At 35.5% G+C, this 22243-nt stretch overlaps 1 protein-coding gene across 1 annotated transcript in view; it reads right to left on the bottom strand.

The window, feature by feature from the left end:
* The window catches only part of LOC122347884 (cell migration inducing hyaluronidase 1), a 76083-nt gene that overhangs the window by 39778 nt on the left and 14062 nt on the right, over positions 1 to 22243 (bottom strand). Inside the window, 3 exon segments of the mRNA XM_043243150.1 lie at positions 13390 to 13581; positions 16696 to 16843; positions 17687 to 17808. Coding sequence (XP_043099085.1) covers positions 13390 to 13581; positions 16696 to 16843; positions 17687 to 17808 — 462 coding nt within the window.

The raw sequence follows: 22243 nt of genomic DNA, 5'->3' as shown, positions 1-22243 counted from the left end.
TTCGGTGCCATTAAGGTCTTAATTACGGGCTCTGCTGAGAAATTACGCAGTAAACACACACATTCAGTGTCACACACACCGAACAGCCAGGGGTTGCTGGCGGAAGGACCTACGTGAGCAGACTTTCAATGCGGTTCGAGTTGTGTCCATCTTTAATTAGTGTGTGTGTGTGTGTGTGTGTGTGTGAGAGAGAGAAAGTTGTGCACACAAGCTGAGCAGACCTTGACCTTTGCTCCCAGTAACATCATAGATACATATAAGCTATATATATATATATATATATATATATATATATATATATATATGTATAGAATAACACCTGAATCTTTAATTCGTGCTTGAAACAAACTGCATTCGAGGTGAGATGGTAATTCTCATTCGAAAGACACTGCTTGCACACACACACACACACACACACACACACACACACACACACACACACACACACACACACACACACACACACACACACACTGCTATTGCTCATAATTAAGATCACTGATCTGAACGAACCACTAACACTGGGTTATTAACTTCGGCGTGACTGTCCAAACTGTGCTGGTTTGAATCCCTTAAATGAAGTGGTACTTTTCTAAGCGTTAGACTTGATTTTCAAGCTGGATTATAAAATAGACCAAAAACAACCGAGCAAGGAAGCTGAGCCGTAGAGTTCGGGATATTATTCTCACCTCGCATTGCACAAAGTTTCTTAAAAATTAAAGGAGCGACCGTGGTTTTCAAGTATCTGGTATATGTCAGTTGTATAAAGCTGAAGTAATATGAAGAGAATAAAACGTAAAATTTTTATTTAAAATTATTATTTGATAGAAATCAAAATAAAAGTAAAAGTACGAATTTTGCTTTAACGTTACGAAAGACTGCTCTTTCAAAGAAACGTGCTTTTGAACATTGTTATTCGTCAAAAATCCAGAAAAAAAGAATTGTATATTTAAATATTAAAATGGAGATCCATCACGCTACGATTAACAAAAGGAAAATATAATGCAAATCAACATATTGATTTCTGAAGGATCATGTGACGTTGAAGACTGAAGCACGCTCTCAGAAATAAAGGTACAAAAGCTGTCACTGAGGTGGTACACTGTTGCTTTTAATGTGCAAACATTATAGCAAAAAGCATAACACTGCATGCTATAAATGTCATTTACTGACTTTTCATTTACCGTTGATGCTTGTCTATATAGATACATGCATGTAGCTCCAATGGCGCTAGACGTGTCAAGATTGCAGGTTTGATTATCAAAGAGTGTGCATCATAAAACGCACAGCTTGAACGCACGATACTGTACATGTAAGTCACTTTAGATAAAAGCATCAGCCAAATGTATACGTCTCTTGACAGATGTTTACTCAAATATGACAATTATAACAGAAGATGCTTTCCAGACGATGCGCGTCTCTATGCGTTACGGACAACTTTGCAGCTGAAGACCTCCCTGACATGAATATATTCCCATTTCACAGCCATGCATGTCGCATTATGACTTGGCAGTAAACAACAAATGTCAGCATTTCCAAAACGCAACGCACTCAGCTAACTGTCATGGTTTCAGACAACGCGATAAATACAACCGTCTAGCGAATCGGCGGCGTTTACCTGCACGAACCCCCCCAGAGCGACTCGTGCAATGACAGGGATAGACGTTATTGGGGTTTTAATAAACAGCAGGTTTGTCTGGTGGCATGAGTCACCGGGAACGGACTCGGCTCTTAAAATAGATCCGTCCTGTCTGCCGAACGGAGAGCTGTCACCAAAAATTATGAGGAGGCTTGAGATGAGGAATCAACAATGGAACAGCTGGAAATGCTTTTAATGATGTTGAAACAGTTGTTTTGGAGAGAGACAGAAAGCGAGAGATGAAAAGACAGATGAGAGGCTACAAGAGACGGATAAAAAGAGTGTGAAGCTCGGAAAACAACGACGACGACGACGCAGCGCGTTTCTCAGCGAAACCTGCTCCCATTAGGTGGCGTGTTCATACGATGGATGGTTTTTTGTTTTTTAGATTCAATCATTTGTTTAGAATCAAACTGGCTCCGTGGGTCCGGGCGGTACAGACAGTAATTTGTGGCAGCATTGCGCCGGTTGCTATAGCAACGAAGCAGGCGTCAGGTGACACCAAGTGAGGTTGTCGTACGACATCTGAGATCTACAGACTGGCTTTACAGACAGAAAACTGTCACATAATCCAGGACGACATACAATAACTGGACTTTTACTTTTCTTGGCCAAAAATTTTGTGTGCAAAACTAAAGGCATCTTTGGTAGCATGGATATTAACGTTTAAATAGAGTTATAATGCTACAGGTGATGCTCATGCTAAACGTGGACAAAGTTTCAAAAATGTTTTGGTTGAACCCTCACCAAAAAAAGCATTTATTTGAGTGTCTTAGTATACTAAACTATATTAGTTTATATTATAATAACAACAGCTAAACGGATTAGATTTTAAATGCATAAATATAAAAACAAACAGCATAATATTGCACGCTATAAAAGGCAAGCGTCACTCATTTTCTTCAGAATTGTATTCTTTGTGGTTTTTCTATACACGCATTCATTCTTGTAGCACAAACGGCATCAGAAACATCAAGGTTGTGGGTTTGATTTCCAAAGAATGCATGAACTGATAAAATGCACAGCTTGAAATCTCTATACTGTACGCCACTTTAGATTAAAATAAAAAACATTATTAAGAATAAATAAGGTGAATAAATTTAATTGAGATCTGCCGTAGCTATCATTTTTTAATTGGCTTATATAAAATGCAAATCCATAATATAAAACATATTATGAGGAATAAATAAAACCTAAAGAAGTCAGTGAGCAATCTGTATAAATGGCCTTTGATGGTATAAAATGATAAAACAAGGTATTAGTAAAAAAAAGTTCTTGTAACGATGGAAACAAATGTTTTTTAAATTTAAGTGAATGAACTGCTTTTAGCTTCAGATGTAATTCTTTGATTACTTTGACAACTTTTGGCATATAAAAATAGCTGGACTATCTTACACTATCACACGCTAGTTTTTTTTATTAGATCGCTCGAACTACAATTATGCGTCCTCTTTTAAGTATTTAATTCCTTTGATATGCAAAAGATGTGCAAAGAAAGATATAAAGCACCAGCCTTTGTTTCCAGACGTTCTGCGTTTGATTGTAACGGAAAGCTAGATTAATTATTCAGAACATAAAAAAACATACATTTAACAAGCCACACACAGTCTACTCCGAAAGAAAGAAACCGTGAAAGAGCTGACATTAGAAATAAAGAGACGGCATCTGAAAAGAGGAACCGTCTTGCTATTACTTGACAGGAGCAATTACACTGATGTCCCGCAATGTAATGTATGGAAAGAGGAAAAGGCTCTTTGGAAAATCCTCAATGAGAAAGCAAAATATTAAAGCCAAACTGCTTATTAAATATGAGCAATGCTTGGCAACGACATGCAGAGTAACCGAGCTGGCTAATTCCTCGAGTGGATTTATGGATGGATGTGGCGGATTTGGACTGACTGTGTTTGAAACAACATGCTTTTCATATTACATAGGTTTCTACTATATATTTTGTTTGGAGGTTAAAGCATTTTTCCACACGTGGAATGTCCCTCGTATCTGAGAAATAGGTGTTATGAGAAATCGCACCCTTCCTTGCCTTTCTGAACAGCAACAAAGAAGCCGAGCGCGAGCTAAGCATGCCATCTAATAAGAAAACTTTGCTGATGTGTTTTGAAAAGAATACCTTGGAATGTTTTGGAAAAACGCTGATGTTATCGGGAGGTGTTTTAATTACGTTCCATTCAAAGTCTGCGAAATATTATGCGGAATATTCCGGTCTCATATTCCAACAACAAAAATGTTCCATCGCTCAACACTTGGAATATAGCGTTTGTTTTAGAGCGTTTGGATACCAGCAATAGAATCCCTTGGGGTTGTGTTACAAAAACATTCCAAATTAAAATCTTTTTAGTAACCATGGCGATTTGAGTTAAATTGCCATTTAGAACGCTAGGCGTCTTAGACTTCGAGATTGAAGATGACACGCTTCAGTAATATGGCAAAGGATCAGCAATGCAGCTAACATTAGTTTTGCAGGTGTAAAACAAATCACCAGAAATGATTTATTGTGCATGCAGGTTTTCTTATCATGCAGAGTGGAAATGATTACACGGATGCGTTTTATTTGATTAACCCTCGTGTTGTGATCTAGTCATTTTGATTTACGTGAGCGTTTTCATTTTCCTGGAAATGTTAGTGGTTAAAGGAACGCTTCGCTTTTTCTTGAAAATAGGCTCATCCTCCAACTCCAAGTTGACTTTTGGCGTTTTTGAATCCATTTAAAAGATCTCCGCGTCTAGCGTTTTAGCATAGCTTAGCATAGATTATTGGATCCAATGAGACCGGTAGCACTGCATTCAAAAATGACCAAAGAGTTGCAATGTTTTTCCTATTTAAAACTTTTGTAGTTACATATTGCGTACTAAGACGGGTTGAGATTTTCTAGGCCGATTTGACAGTATGCTCCCTGTGTAAGTAAGCGGGTCTGGCTGTTTTCAAGTGCTGCTTGATATCCCTGCATCTTCTGAGGCCATGGTACAGCAGCAAACTTCCTTGAATGGGAGTATAGCTCCTAATCATATTAGCCTAGTAAATCGCAATGTTTTAATTGCAAAATTGTTTTGAATAGGAAAAATATTGAACTGCTTTGGTCATTTAAACGCGATGCTACTGGTCTAATTGGATTCAATGATCTATGCTAAGCTATGCTAATAGTGCTATCGTCAGACCCGGAGATCGGCTGAATGGATTCAAAAACGGTAAAACTCAACTTTTTACCTCTAGGGGTGTAGGAGAATTAGCCTATTTTCAATAAAGTGGAGTGTTTCTTTAATATTATCGCGCTGGACTCACTCACTGTTGAAAAAAAATTACATTTGTGCCTTTGTTGCTTGTGAAAAATGAGCGGCCTACAAAAAACACTGGTTTCAATCTTTTTGTCTCATTGTTTTCTTTCAATTAGCGCAAGTTTTTTATTTCTTTTGGAACTGAGTAATTGCAGTCCTCATTGATCCGAGCTCGTGCGCTTCAGTTTTTTTTTTCTTTTGTAAACACTGCCAAAAAACAATGTCCTTTTCGCTCAGAAAGCCGCGAGGACTCACTTATCCGTTCCAAAAAGAAATGCAAAACCTGTGCTAACTAAAAGAAGACATGCTCAAGACTAAATTAAAAATTTAGCATAATGAGAGATTTATGAGAAATGGGCATTTTTGACAGGTAACACCAAGTAATGTAAAATCTTCAGAGCAAGAGTTAAAGGTGCTTTTTTCGGTGTTAAAATATATCCAGAGCACTTCAAAAACTTTGTGCAGACATCTGTAATGGCTTTCAGAGCAAAACATCGTAAGTGAATCTTGATTCTGTCTGGTTTAATTTTCCGTCTGGCACGCATCAGTAAAAAACGCTGAAAAAAAAGCAGATTGTTTGAGGTAGGGATGAAGACTGGAGTGATGGGATCTGTCAGCAGTCCTGAGTCGCTGCACAAATAATAAGGGCAAATTGTTAAAAGAATGTGAAAGTACGTTGTGTCCTTTCTGTGCGCAGAACAGTTGAGTGTGTTTAGTATGAGCAGGTAATGGGAGACTGTTCGCACCACAACATCTTTAGAGAGAGCAATTATCTGTGAGATTCGAAAATTGACTGCAGACGTGCTTGTTTTGTGTAATTATTTAACAGAAATACGATGAATTCAAATCCTGCTGCTCGTAAAAAATATCCATCATTTTTGTCAGTAAGATATTTAAACCTTTAAAGCATGCATTAAACGGCGAAAAAGCGCACGCGTTTTCGAAGAAGCATATCCTATCCTTTTTTTTTTTTTTGTTTCTTTATCACGTTCACGGTGGATCCTGTGCGGTGAATGGGTGCCGTCGATACAACAGTCCAAGCTGATAAAAACATCACAATGATAGACAAGTAATCCACTCCAGTCCAGTCAAGCGGTTAATGTCTTGACGAGCCAAAATCTGCGAGTTTCTCATTGTGACGGTACCCATTCACTGAAGAGGATCCGCTGGTGAGCGAGTAAAGTAATGCTAATTTTCTCCAAACTTGTTCTGATGAAGCAACGGAACAAAAAAGAGTGAGTAAATAAATAGAAATCATAAAAAAACTAATGGCGTCCAAAATAAAAGTTCTTGTCTACTGTGCATACTGTGCATATTTGTTATGTATATATAAATGCAAACACATGCATGCATATAATTAAGAAAAATATGTTATGTTTATATAAGTAGTTTATTTGCATATAATATAAAATATAAGAATGTAAATTTATACACTTGTACACGTTTTCTAAATATATAGTGTATGTGTGTGTATTTATATAAATATACAGTACATATACATATATTATGTAAACAAACTTTTATTTTGGATGCGAGTAATCGTTTGACAGCACTATAAAAAAAATGTATCAATTAAAAAATAAAAACATAGACAACACACACACACACATTTGTTCCAAAAACCTAATCAAAGACAACACCCTTATTAGAAAAGCGGGAGGAATGTTAATTGCAGAAATATTTAATTGGAAATGAAAGCCCATCCATTTCAGCGAGAAGTCTAAAAACGTAGCGTATGCGTGCACAAGACTGCAAATAACGTCAATATCCTTCATCTAAATCCCTTATGAAATCCATACCTGCCTTAATTCAGCCCAACAGCCGCATTAGCAAACAGAAACGTGTCCTTTATGCGCACTCATTCAGATTCAAATGAGCCACTCGTTATCCAGAGATACGCTATTTGCAAATATCGGACTGAAAACAGCGAGTTTAAAGTGATTTGTAGTCGAGTTTGTCCACTACTTGCTGGCTGGAATCAAATTTCTACAGACCCACCAATGAGCAGAGTGCGCTAAGGCAATCAAAGCAGTGGATTTTACCATGGTAGATATGAATTAGCCAACGTATGCATACATACAAATGTGGTATTTATAACAAGCCTAGTCTATCCCAACAAAAACCGACTGCATCCTAAACTAAAGGCTTTTTCTGAGGAATCCGGTCAAAGACGGACTTTTTAATGCATCACATCTAAGAGTGAACTTTATATATAACTTGCTAATAATTAATGACTACAACAGGTATTTTTTGTTTTTACACAAATGGAATCGCGAGTTCAAAAAAAGGGAAAATTGGATTTGGATAAGGTTTTTGGATATGTTGTTCTGCCTTCACATAACCTAAAAAAACCTCTCATGGACCTTATGTAACTAAAATGTATTACTTATGACATTCTGAATAAGGATTCAGCATAAAAATGTCATTTATAAGGGTCTACAGCCGTCGTTCAGCATTACAGTGTACCCGAGAAGCAGCATTTTTCAAGCTATTGTTTCAAACCAGAAAATAGTGCTTCAATACCAGCAGTGAGTGAGCCAAAGGTGACTGTGTCAGGGGAAAAACTCCCTAGACGGCAGGTTTGATGAGCGAGAAACCTTAGGAGGAACCGAGACTCTGCTTCAAAAAAACAAAAGCTTCTCTCCTCTCAGCGTAAAGCCAATCCTGCAGTCACCGGTTCTCTGCTGAGAACGAGAAAAGGTTTGCCAGCGCATATCTCTGTCCCGGCCACAATAAACCAGCTGAAAATCAATGTCAATATTGTGCTGAGAACTATTTAATCTTCCTTGGCATTGATAGTTTTTCAAAACAGTGCCTTTAGAAAGCATCCACCGATTTCTCCTTCTGCTGAGCTTGAGTCATACTGAGGCGTATACAAATGGGATTTCTGGAGAATTCCTGCAGAAATCTCTGCAATGTTGAAATTAGTTAGGGCTGCACGATTATTCGGAATAAAATGCAAATCATTATATAGCGGTGGTGATCTTGTGATTAATATTTAGAGTGAGATGGGTCCTGTGGTTTTTAGCCACTAGTTTAATGATTTGCTTACATTTGAAAATTAATAATTATATATATATATATATATATATATATATATATATATATATATATATATATATAGTATCAATAAATAATTGCAGCTTTACATTTATTTCTGTAAAATTATTATATGTGTAAAAAACAATCTAACAGTGAAATATTACAGTAGTAATATTTGTATTTGATGTTTGATATTTTTATGTAGTAATTATAATTGTGTATGTGTGTATGTATGTTCATATGTCAATTCACAAACTTTTGGGCAAATTTTGAAGCCATACAAACAAACACAGCACCTATAAAATGAAACTAAACTAAACTAAACTGATACGATACAATAATATCATATCATATCATATCATATCATATCATATCATATCATATCAAAATCCAAAAACCAAATAAATGAAATCAAATCAAATCAAATCAAATCAAGTTTTTAAAGTTCAAATCCTAAAAATACTAGGTGAAATCAAATTTTGAAGCCATACAAACAAACACAGCACCTATGAAATGAAATGAAATGAAACTAAACTAAATTAAATGATATGATATATGATATGATATGATGATCATATCATATATCATATATCATATCATATCATATCATATCAAATCATATCAATGAAATCACATCAAATCAAATCAAGTCTTGAAAGTTCAAATCCTGAAACTAAACTAAACTAAACTAAATGATATGATATCATATGATCATATCATATGATATCATATCATATAAAATCAAATCAAAATCCAAAATCAAATTAATTACATCATATAAAATCAAATCAAGTCTTCAATCATATCATATCATATCATATCATATCATATCATATCATATCATATCATATCATATCCTATCATATCATATCATATCATATCATATCATATCATATCAAAGTTCAATCATGTCATGTCATATCATATCATATCATATCATATCCTATTATATCATATCATATCATATCAAAGTTCAATCATGTCATATCATATCATATCATATCATATCATATCATATCATATCATATCAAAGTTCAATCATGTCATGTCATATCATATCATATCATATCATATCATATCCTATCAAAGTTCAATCATATCATATCATATCATATCAAAGTTCAATCATGTCATGTCATATCATATCATATCATATCATATCATATCATATCATATCCTATCAAAGTTCAATCATATCATATCATATCATATCATATCATATCATATCATATCATATCATATCATATCCTATCAAAGTTCAATCATATCATATCATATCATATCATATCATATCATATCATATCAAAGTTCAATCATGTCATGTCATATCATATCATATCATATCATATCAAAGTTCAATCATGTCATATCATATCATATCATATCAAAGTTCAATCATATCATATCATATCATATCATATCAAAGTTCAATCATGTCATATCATATCATATCATATCAAAGTTCAATCATATCATATCATATCATATCATATCATGTCATGTCATATCATATCATATCATATCGTATCATATCTCAAATGAAATGCAATGAAATGAAGTCTTCAAAGTTGAAATCCTAAAAACACTTAATGCTAGGTGAAGCTTTCTTGAGAGAGTAGGCCAAGCTAAATAAGTAAAGCAGAGCATCTCAACCGAATCTGCTAACCGTAATCAAATCCAACAACTATGTTCAGTCTACATAACAAAAAAAACACCCTTAATCAATAAATTATGCATCAGGTACACCTGTCTTCCCTTATCATCCAATCCATACTCAGTTGTTGTCATTCTAAAGTCTACATGAAAAGCAAATGGTTCTTGACCTCCCAAAGAAAAACAAGCAGCTTGTGTAACCTCAAAATGAAGTTATTAGGAGGTAGAGAAAAAGAACTGGAGAACCTGATTGCTATCGTTTTGGCTCTTCCTTTGAGCACCGCGATGCTCATTGTAGCAAAATGGAAAAAATGGCTCAAAGCCCAGAAACATCTAAGATCAGACCATCCTACCAAATTGAGCAACTGAAAAAGAAGAGCAATTGTTAACGAAATGAACAAGACAGCAGCTGCAACCCTGACAGAAGCGCAAAGCATATTGGATGCAATGAGAATCCGCTCAAACACTTTAAAAGAGACTCTCATCGAGAGAGCTTCTGGGAGAGGCTAGCATTAAGTTCAACCTGAAGTTTGCTACACGACATCTGACAAAACTGGCAATCTCTTGCACTCCGACGGCGCTAACTCTGAGCATTCTGGTCTGAAAGTGAAGTGCTATATTTAGCGCGAAGCGAACCGCCCACGAAACACCATTCAGAAGCGACCGGCATCGCGGTCAGCGACCAGAGCAACGCATTCAGGGTAAAATCCTCCTCCAGAAGCACAATGACCTCAAGCAAAGCAAAAACTGTGGCTCGGCTTCAAAACCTACACTGGAGCTGAATCTCTGCTTACTGCCTACGGTTACAGGCAAAAGCTGTCATACTCTGAGAAGTGTAAATGCTGTTTTGTTTTCGGGATTTTTTTTTTTGAAAGAAAGTAATGCTTTTATTCAGCGGGGATTAGGCTCGCTGCGAGAGTCGGTGTTGGCGGTGATACCGGTGTTAAGCAGCAGCAGCGCCGGTTACGTCACCTGCCCACCGTGACACCGTCCCACACCGTTGTTTTTTTTTTAATAATAAAAATTATTTAGTCTGGTGAGAGAACAGACAATTAAAATGGATGATGGAAGAGTTTTAAAACGAAATGCAAAAGCACCTGTTAAAATATTTTTGATTTGGAAAAGCCAGTTGACTTCGCCATCAATCTAAGTGATAATGAGAATTAAAAAAAAATATATATATATATATATATATATATATATATTATATATATATATATATATATATATATATATATATATATATATATATATATATATATTTTTTATATCGTTTTGCTAACAAACAAATAACAAATATTATACATTTTTGTAATCATTCCTCATTATTTACTGATTTTTAATTTTTTATACCTATTTTATCTTTATGTATGGTATTTGTTATTTTACATTATGCATATAGCAAAGTGTATTTTTATTCATTTTGTTAATAAAGTTCATTGTTCCACGTTGTGTTTAGCTTGAATTGAATTGCATAAATGTAAAAGTGAAAAGTAAAAACTGCATTGCAGTTTACACAAAAATATGAAACAATTGCTAATAATCAGAAATGTTTCTCAGCATATTCGAAGGATTTCTGAAGACGCTTAAAATATTATTCTCCTTTTCAGTCATTATTATTTATCCTAAGCAATAAAGAAATATTCCAGGTTCAATATCAACAGCATTTGGGCCATAATCTTGATTTACACACACACAAAAAAACTATTTATATGACTTGTATTGAAATATTGCTGTAAAAACATACCTGATGTTTTTTTTTACTAACCTAATTTCAGAAATTTTATCCCACAAAAAAAAAAAAAAAATTGAAGGTACCTAATGGTGCATATGAAGCACGTCTTTGATGCATTAAAATGCTGCCTACGTAGGCGGCTCAAGAGATTTTGAAACAGAGCCTATTAAATAGCTTGACAAAAGGTTAGTATTCTGGAAAGGCCCAGCTAGACTTCACAGGCTTCAATCCAATTGAATTGGTGGTATGACTCGCTGAAATTGCAGTCCACTGATGCGCTACATCTAATTTGGAGAAAATTATTTTAGCATTAAAATCAGGAGGTGCAGCAGGAAAAAAAAAAATTCAAAGGAATTCAACAGAGGAAGCGCTTTCTGCGGGCTCTGAACGTCAGCCATTGTTGAGAAAAATTCTTGAAGATAATTAAACCGAAGGAAGATAAACACAGGTCAGCTTTAAACATCAGACACGCGCGCGCACATCTGCCTCAAAGTTCCCCACAACAGTCACCCTTTCTTTTGAAGGCGATGTGGTTTTTTTTCTCGATCTGATGTAAGACATTCCAAACCCCCGGAGAACGGGGTTTTTACAAGGCGTTTATTTGAAACCCGAACACTTCCGTGCCCGTGAGGAAGCGTTTTCCCAACTGCTGGAACTCGACATTTTCTCTGATGCAAAATTTCATCTAATGTCTCCAATCACCTAGTTTCTGTGAACTGCCGTGATGAAATCCTGTTGACAGCGCTGGAGTGTCGCAGACAAAGACGGCAATCAGCTAGCTGTTATTTCAGCCACGCTTCGCACTCCAACAATCCCTGTTTCTGTGTATTTATGTAAGTGCCGAGTCAGACTAATCAACAACAGGTAGAATTATTTTGTGTAGGTATTTGTAATTATATATGTGGTGCTTACTAATGCAAAAGTTCGCTCATTAAAATCAGTAAACAATTTGTAAAGCATGCAAAAAGGTACGTTTGCTCACTGCATAGAACTAAACGCATTCTAATTAATCTCAATCAAACTGCAGTTGACTAGGTTAAAAAATAATAACAGCAAAAAAGATCTATTTATCTATCTATTTATTTATATAAACACTATATATATATATATATTTATATATATAAATTTTAATTTTCAAAAATCATGTTTTCTATATGCTGTCATGTTTTAATAGTGTTTTATATGAATAAATAGATACAATTTAGAAAATTTATATATATATATATATATATATATATATATATATATATATATATATATATATATATCTATTTGTTCATATAAAACACTATTAAAACATGACAGCATAATAGAAAACATGATTTTTGAAAATTAAAAAAATTGAAAATCAGTTTTCAAAACGTTGTGATTATATAAATAATAGAATTAATGGAGAACTCATTTATTCTATTATTTACATAATAATCACATAACATTTTGAAAATTGATTTATAAAAATTTATTTACTCACAAATTTTTTTTTTTTTTTTTAAAAAAATTACAAAATGAACCATTATTTGTGTCTACATCTCACACTTTTGACTTTTTATTTTCCATCTAAAGATAATTTTAATTTTTATCTCACAATTAGAATAATTTTTCTTGCAATTGCGAGTTTACATGCTCACAGTTCAGACTTTTCTTCTTAGAAACACGAGTTTATAAACAAAAACAACATCTCAGAAATATCAGAGATGTTAAGTGTGAGGAAAAAAAGTCCAATTTCCTCCATTTTTATTATTATTTTTTCATCCTGTAGCGAAACAAGCTTCCTTAAAGAGAAAGCAAGCTTTTCAGTATATGTACCTTTTTGATTGGCAGTTCTGTCTAATAATGTATCATCAAAAATGAATGCAGAGATTGGGAGCTCAATGCATCTACATAAGAGTCCCGCTTCCAACACGTATAAACACCATATCATATTAATTCCACTAAATGTGAGAGGCGCATTCGATGCACTACATGCACAACAGTGACCAAAGATTCAGCATTGCTTTAGACCGTTAGTGAGTATTTTTAAAGCTATAACTGACCTTCCACCTTTATCTGGTTCCTCGTGCATGAAGGACAAGGCAAGATGCTGAACTCCTCAGCCTGGTGCATGGAGTAATCCGTGCTGGCCACCACGATCCTGTCGCCGAACGTCCAACCCTGAGGTTCGTCGGCGAGCTCCAGAATACTGCAGTTAGACAAAGTGTCTATGGAGATGGAGGCCTGCGGACGCACTGTTGGAGGGCACATATTTAGCATGCACATACAGTCGATAACTGTCATGCCTTATATAAAGACTGATACGCATTGTTGGTCTAATCTGATCTGAGTCCCATTAAAGATGCATGAAACACACGTGTGCATGAGCTGCATTTAATCTCGCATTGTATTTTATACATGACCAGTCAAAAGTCGACAGAAACGTTTCTCCCGAGCCAAGATCTTACGATCTCGTTTGTAATTAAATGATTGATAGATGATCCCCTAAAACCAATTTTCCTCATAAATCAAATCCAGATAGAGACATTTAATGAAAGTAGAGTCACTGTGAGACACAAGGTTACTTGACGACACGACCGTATTTTACATGCCAACGTTAATGAGAACATTATTCTTACAGTTATGCATTTGGCAGGTGCTTTTATCCAAAGCATCTCGCAGGTCGTTCAAGCGATATTTTTCGTGTGTTTCTCAGGAGTCAAACGCATGATCTTAGAGTTGATAGGACTCTCCCTTAAAAGAGGACGCATTAAATCTAAAGCCATGCATTTTGAAAGTATGATTTATCTTGTTATGCATGAGAAAAAATGCATCAAATAAGTTCACGTAATGGCCACAATCCGTCACAAAGTGACACCACTTTTCGAAACGTCTTTCAAAGCAAAAAACAACCAGATGAAGAATTTAGTTGTAATCAGCCGGGGGGAAAACTTTCAAGTTACGTGGCAGCATGTTAGCAATTACGCGAATGGCATATTATCAGCTAGCCTGGGCTGAGTTTTCAGACAGTGGTTTGGATTAACACAAACCAATTTCAACCAATAAACAAGACGTCCCGATCCATTTTGGGAAAATAAAACCCAGAAGCACGCGACTGAAGAATCCAGTGCATCCAGGCATTGCTGTGACCTCTGAGTCCTCTCCTAAAATCAGCGACGGGAGGAGCGCTAAAATGCGTCACTTATAGGACGCGGGCCTGCAATCTTCGAGAGCGGTTTAACTTGATTGACAATAAAGTGTCAGGTTTGGCACTCGTGCGCTCCAGATTAGGTTTAGCGGAATAAAAATCGATGTGGAAAGTAGAGCTGGAAGTATATTTCTGAAGCTTTCTCTGCCGTTTTGGTCTAAATATAGGCTGCAAAGTGCACACTTTATTCGACAAGTGAAAGTGCCCAAGTTTGTAAACAGCTGACATTTAGCGGAAATCGTCCGAGAGGCCCGACACGAGCTGTTGAAGTGGAGCTTATCACAAATCACTTCTAAAGGACGTTTCTACCGATTCTCGTCGCTTTTGACAGAAGCTACTTCTGATATTCAGCATCGACGTCTTGAAGCAAACATCAAAAGTCATGTATATAATTTGCGCAATCTGAAGCGTTTATAAGCGAAATGCGAGACGTTTAAGAAAATAAAGGAGAGGACGGGGCAGGATGGGACTATCTATCAAAAAGGAAAGAAATAATTTAAATACAATACAATAAAATAAGCACCCAAACCTAATTTAAGCAGGAAAGGCACAGAAATAATGCATTTTTGATGAATCTATAAATACTAAAAATTTCCATAGACGTCAGATTCCTGCTTCCAGCTGCAATGGTGTGAACATTGTTAATGAGTGAAGAAAGTCTCAAGTACAAGCTACTGTATGTAGATTAAGTTTTCTTGCACTAACTTATTAACTTTTGCGGATTGATTTGATCTGTACTGGACTGTTTTGATCCACCCTACCCACATCTTTGGCTTTTGGTTTATCTACTGACGGGGGTGGCAAAATGTAGCGCAGGGAGCTGCATGGAAAGAGATAAGCACTAAGACAATTCATTTTTAATGAAAGAGACGAACTGAGAGTGGGTTCAAAAACTGCCCCAAATATGTGGCACACGTCCCCATGCCGTCCCAGAGGCCACCGTCGCCTTAGACGACTGTCTGTCTGCTCAAAGATCAAAGCTTCGCTAATAATTCATGAAGACACACATTATGGATGTTAAACAGAATAAAACAGATGGGAAATATATACTGATCACATTACTGTAGCCTTGGTGAGCATTAAAGGCTTCTTTCAAAATCTCACTGAGCCTAAACTCTTGAAACAACAGGGTTATTGTAGTTCAAAAAATGTAACCGAAACCAAAACCTGAAAACAACTAATAAAAAAGAACGAAAACAAAACAAGTAAAAATATTTCAGCGAGCCAGTATCTCTCATTTTAAACGGGATTAACTTGATGAACAAAAATAAGTGAAAGTAATATTGATATGAAAAATATTAAAGCTACATATAAATAAATGAACTATGGCAAAAAGACAACAAAATAACCAAATAAATATAATGGAAATAAAAATGTAAAAATAAAAACGGATTCAAATATTTTAAATAGTAACTCTTTGAAACTAAAATAAACTGGAAAATAATGTCATTTATCCACAATATATAGGGCAATATTATAATTTTTATTATTATTTGTCTGATTAGGATTAGACTGCTACTTAAATTTTGCTGTTACTCATAAGATTTTAACGCCTATTTTTACATACAGTATGGTAAAGATATAATTGTTTGGTAAAATATAACTGCATCTAAATTCTCAGTCCGGTGAAATTATCATGGCTGCCGTAATATGATACAGGCTCAATGATACTATGCCGCATTTTCAGGCGCTCACAACTTTACATTTTCCATCGGCCTTAATGCACGATGCAACTATAGAACAGTCCGGTTTAAATAGTAAAAATTTAGAAAATCTTTGGTCGTTTTTGAGCGTGGCGCTAACGGTCTAATCAGATTCAATGATCTATGCTAAGCTACGGCTAAAAGTGCTACCGCCAGACCCGGCTGAATGGAATCAAAAATGTTAAAACTCGACTGTTTAACTCTAGGGGAGCTGGAAAACGAGCCTGTTTCCTGTGTTCTTTTAAGACAAAGGTAAGCAGCTGTGCCATTTGACCCTAGTCATATAGAGGTATGCATACTTCCCCTATCCATCTTTATTGTGTGCAAAATAGAAGCTTTTGTTGTAAAAGATCTCCGATTATGTTTTCTGGAACAGAGTTATAAAGGTTTGGAGTGACATCAGTAACTGATAGAGAAGAGTTTCTCCGGAAGCCAAAAGCATACCGCTTCAAACATACCGAGTTTGCCGCACAGGAAACGCACGCGGTAGTTGTGGCAAATCCCATCCACCTGCTCTTTGTTGAGGCACACAAAGCCATAGTTTCTGTCAAACTTGGAGAAGACTTCTCCTGTCATGTTGGCAGGGATGCCGTCAAGAGTTTCAGCCTGAAGGCAAAGAAAGACATTTTTCAATACAGTGAAATAATCATTCTATCACATACACAGCTATATAAAGTTCGGCTCAGTAAGACCCGAAGTAAGTTTTTCTTTTTTTTGACAAGGAAGCATTAAAATGATCTATGTGTCACAAAATATCACTATTTCAAATAAATGCTGTTCTTTCGGATCCTGGAGAATCTTACTAACAAAAATACGAAGTAATACAACAGTTTCAACATTGACAATAATAATGCGTCTTAAGCACTAAGTCTTAAGACTGGGGTAATGGTTCTGAAAATTCAGCTTTGATCACAGAAATAAATTACATTTTAATATATATTTAAATAGAAAGCAGTTCATTTAAATTGCAATAATTTTTCTGAATTTTACTGCGTTCACTGTATTTTTGTTCAAATAAATACAGTCTTGGTGAGCAAAGAGACTTCTATTAAAAACATTAAAACGGCCCCAAACTTTTGAATATTGGTGTAATGTGTACAAAAGGATGTGGTTTATTTAAGCATGCACAAGATTAAAAAGTTGGCGTTACATTCTATTTTTTATTGGAATTTTTCCACATTCAAATGGTTAAACTCTATGCAATTGCTGTAAAATTTATGGTTTTTTTTACAATAAATTGTATTTTTTTAAATTCATACTGACCACCGTATCGATTATTGTCTATTTCATAATGGGGCGAGTAAAAAATTTTTCTGTGAAATTTTTGTAACATTTAGTAAACACGATCTCAGAAAAAAAAAAGGTACAAAACTGTCACTTGGCCACTTAGGGAATTTCCAAAAGATCGTTTTTTAAATCTTCTCTCTAGTGACAATTTAGCCTCTTTACCTCAATATCAAGCGGGCTACTGCATAGACGCTCTGGAAAAGCTTTGTGGAGGTCGGTCAGTTTCTCCCAGTCACCTGACCCCCTCTCGTCATCGCGGTCGAACCACTCAGTCCATTCGGCCTCTGAAAAAAACCCCACACACAAACAGACACAGCGATTAAAGCGCCGCCACCCCTCCAGCGCTGCCCGACAGACAGGCTCTGTGTAGATATTAGTCTCATTTACATCTTTAATCTTCCTGTTTTGCAATTCTGCCTGTCAAAGCCTATTTATGCAGAGATAATTGCAGCTCACCCTCCCTGTTTTGCCGTCTGCATTGCCAGACCTACAGGGAATTCAGCCTACTTTTGTTGCGTTGCATTCAAATCAAACCAAACAAAATAAAAAGACAACTCTGAAACGCAATCGAAAAAAAAGACGTTCCTCTTTCACTCTCCGCTGCGATCGGGGCGCAAATCTCAAGCGTTCGAGCTGTTCGGGGGATGCTTGAAAATGATTAGGAGCAATGACAAATTATAAAGGGCCCTTCAATGCAAAAGAGCTCTCAGAAGCCACTCCAATAATGTGGTTGAAAATGCACTGTGTATATGACCTTACGGGAAGTGAACTAGTGACATACTGTAAAAATGACGCCCGTGCTTAGCGTTGCACTTCACCCTTGTATAAAATGTGTAATGCACGCTTTTCCAATTTATATGCTGCATGTAAAAAATAGATAATACCAAAGATTTGTATGGTATGATATGTAGCAGCCATATGCCAACAATATATATTTATTCATTTATGCAGCTTCATATGCAACACATATACCAATATTAGCTTTATGCATGTTTTTAAATACAGGCATGTCTTTTATATTTTCTTACAGAAATTCAGTTGATGCATTGGATGCAACATATTACTCTTCAAATTGACAAACTGAGAAATTTAGTTTAGTTTAGATTTAGATTTAAAGTTTATAAATGACTACTAAAAACCCATTAATAATAATAATAATAATAATAATAATAATAATAAAATATTTAATGGCCATGGGTTTCCTGTGTTGGGATATTTCTTACTGAAACAAAGCAAAACGGGCAAAAGAGCTTGTGAAAAGTCAGCAGCCTTGATTTAGTAAGGATGTATTGAAATGATCAAAACTGAAAGTAAAGACATTTATAATGTTACATTAGATTTCTATTTTAAATAAATGTTTTATACTTAATATTCGTCAAATCCTGAAAAATAATGTGGACTCTTTTATACATTTATAATCATCAGAAATGTTTCTTGAGCAGCGAGTCAGCATACTAGAATCATTTCTGAAGGATCACGTGACACAGAAAAACTGGAGTAATGATGACGCAGGAATAAATTAACTTGAAATATATGCAAAGAAGACACGTCATTTAAAATTGTAATAAATATAATATTTTGATTAAAATCACACAGCTTTGGTTAGCGCGCAAGGGAGTGGGGGAGGTACATGGACAAAGTTTTAAAAAAGTAATTTTGACGTATGTCTGTAACAAAAATAAAAAATTACTTTTTTTTCGATCATTGGTCTACACTCGCTAGAGAAGACCCTAAAAAAGTGTGTTTTTGGTCGAAAGAACCCAGCCTTTACGTGAATAGACACTGGAAAAACTCGAAAAAACAAACTGCATTCACTGTGTTTTGTTGCATTCGTCGCTCTTTAGCTCCGCCCACACGGCACGGAGAGAATGGCAAAGCTGAATCTGTTTTATATAAGAAAGATGAAACTAAAAACTTGGAGATATGAAGGTTGCAGTACTGCTTTATGGGTACTCGAGATTAACTGGGTAAAACTTTGTGTACCCTTTCGAAAACGCCAAAGTAGAAGAAGACCAGTATTGTTCATCCAATAGAATGCAACTTTTAGGAGTTACCAAAGTTCTAAAAGCATGTTGTGGGCCCAAACTTGTTCCGAGAATTCCAGAATAAATTCCGCCCACTTTTCCCCATCTGTGCGCTGTAATCGTACGGCAGGACTTTAATTCTACATCTAAATGAGTTCATTCTCTGCCTATAATAAGATCTTGCACACTTGTTAACTAAATTATCACTTTGGTGATGAACAAACAGATGGCATCTTCAGAATGGGGATGTTTAGCGAGACGATGGTTGAGGATGGTGTAAGTGCTGGGCCGGGTAATCAAGCTGCTGGGACTCGGGGGCGGACAGACAGACGCCACGCCGATATTAGCTAACAGCGCCGAGGATTGTGGGATACTTGGGAGAGATTCTTAGGGAGATCGAGAAATGGGAGTTGCAGGGGAACCAAATATAGCAGGTTGGATCAGTGATTAACATCGTTTGCACGTCATATGGGTGAAGACTCTTCGAGATTCATTTTAGTGTTATTTAACCTGATGCATATTTTTGGAAAACCGAATGCTTTACAGTTAAATTAAGATATCTGTAATTAAGATTGCCAAAAATGAGACCGCCCTCTTCCATGCGATTCCTGAATTTTCTTCAATGAAGACGATCCTTCAGAAATCATTCAACTATGATACATTTCTGATTGTTATAAATCTCCGCTGCTTCATATTTTTGAGGAAATCTTTTGTATTTCATTCTAAAGGTCTTCCCTGTCACTTTTGATCAGTTTAATGCATTGCTTTGCTGAATAAAAGTTATAATTTGTTTAACATTAAGAATGCACCTCAAAAAAAACCAAGAGTAGAAAATCGTCAGGCTGTTCGCGACCCCTTTAAACACCAGATATGTAAAATATATCGAAACTGGCAACGATTTCTACTTTTTCAGAACAATTTTTTTGTGCTGGATATTGCCACATTGCCTTGTTTAAGACGTTTTTGTAAAGCGCTGCTGAAATGGCTCGCAAAGTTGGTCACCAGAACTTGCTTAACCAGCAGGACATCAACAAGAAAGACCCCGCAGGCCTATGAGACACGCTAGTTAAAGGTACAGTTCGCCCCATTTCCATGTCATTCTAACCCTGCATTATTCATTCTTTCAGGAAACACAACAGGAGATGTTAGGCAGTACATCGGAGCTGTTTTTTTTTTTCCATGTTTCAAAGGTAGAATGTGATTTATAATGCCAAGCTTCGAAAACGAACAAGGACTCAACATGAAATCACCATAAAAGTAGCTCATCTGACCTGAGCTCGTGCTACAAATAATCATTATCTGTCACTTCGACAGACCGGGTTGTGCATTTCCTGTCATGTTCTATTTTCGTCCACTGTAAAATACTGTAATGCTTGGTATTTCTTAATGTGGCGCTGATATCTTCTCTTGCGGGAAAAATAACTCTTGTTCTGCAAGAGCTTTTTTTAGTTTCACCAACCGCTGAGTCGCAGGTTCTTAGCCTTTTCATTTTTCTCTGCTCTCACAATGTGAAAGAGACCCTAAGATTTAATGATGAATATCGTATGAATCATTCCACTGGACAGCACTTGAAAACTTTCTCTCCTCAAATCTGATTGTCCTTTTCTTCATTTTTAATCCACTAGTGTCTCTGACTGACAATGCCTCTAAAGTAGAGAAATGCAATAGACCCAGTACCCCTTTTTTCTAATCTGTCAGCATGATGAAAAATGTCAGTCAATCTTTTTAAAATTCATTAAATGATGGAAGGAGTCTTCTGAAGTCACGTGATCACTGTGTGAGAAGCAAATTGACATTTTCATCTGTTACTTTCACTGAGATTTTTGTCCATTTCAGAGCCTAACAGTCTAAATAATGCAATGTTATCATTATTTATTCAACAAAGTATATAAACATAATTTTAATTAATGCATGTGTTTTTATATTTAATAATGATATTCAGTTACACACACACACACACACACATTTATTTCAAAATTAAATCTCATTCAAAAATTACATTTACGGTTACACCTATTAGTTGCTCATTAGCATGTATATTACTACAATATTAGCCATTTATTAGTGCTAATTAAACACATATTAATGTCTTATTCTACATAAACCTATTCTACATCCCTAATCAGTACCTAAACTTAACAACTACCTTAATAACCATTCTTAAGCAGCAAATTAAGGATTTATTGAGGGAAAAGGCATAATTGATAGTTAACAAGCGTAACCAACTTACATATATTTATTTATCAAGTAAGGAAATATAATTCAGCATTACATGACTGAAAATGAAAAGAAAACATGAAAACTATTGTGAAAATTTTAGAATTTTTCGATGAAGCAAAGTTCAAAAGAACAGCATATATTTAAAAAATGAATATTTTTTGTGACATTACAAATGTCTTTACTGCATTTTTGATCATTTGAATGCATCCTTACTTTATAAAAGTAGGCAGTGGCTATTTTTCATTAAGTGTAAAAAGTGACTAATTAAAAATAACAGCATTATTTAAATGCAAATAGTGTTTTCCACTATATTACTTATGCCAAGTGGCAATTATCTGCACCTCAGTATCCAAGTACATTATAAAACAGAATGCAAGTTATTGAGTCTAAATGTCAAATGATTAAATAGATGCCATGGTTGACACCCTTACTGGGATAATAAAGCCCTCCCTACACCTACCCTAACACTATACCC

This window comes from Puntigrus tetrazona, chromosome 7, assembly GCF_018831695.1.
Source record: "Puntigrus tetrazona isolate hp1 chromosome 7, ASM1883169v1, whole genome shotgun sequence".
Classification (NCBI taxonomy): domain Eukaryota; kingdom Metazoa; phylum Chordata; class Actinopteri; order Cypriniformes; family Cyprinidae; genus Puntigrus; species Puntigrus tetrazona.
This window is presented reverse-complemented; position numbering and strand designations above follow the sequence as displayed.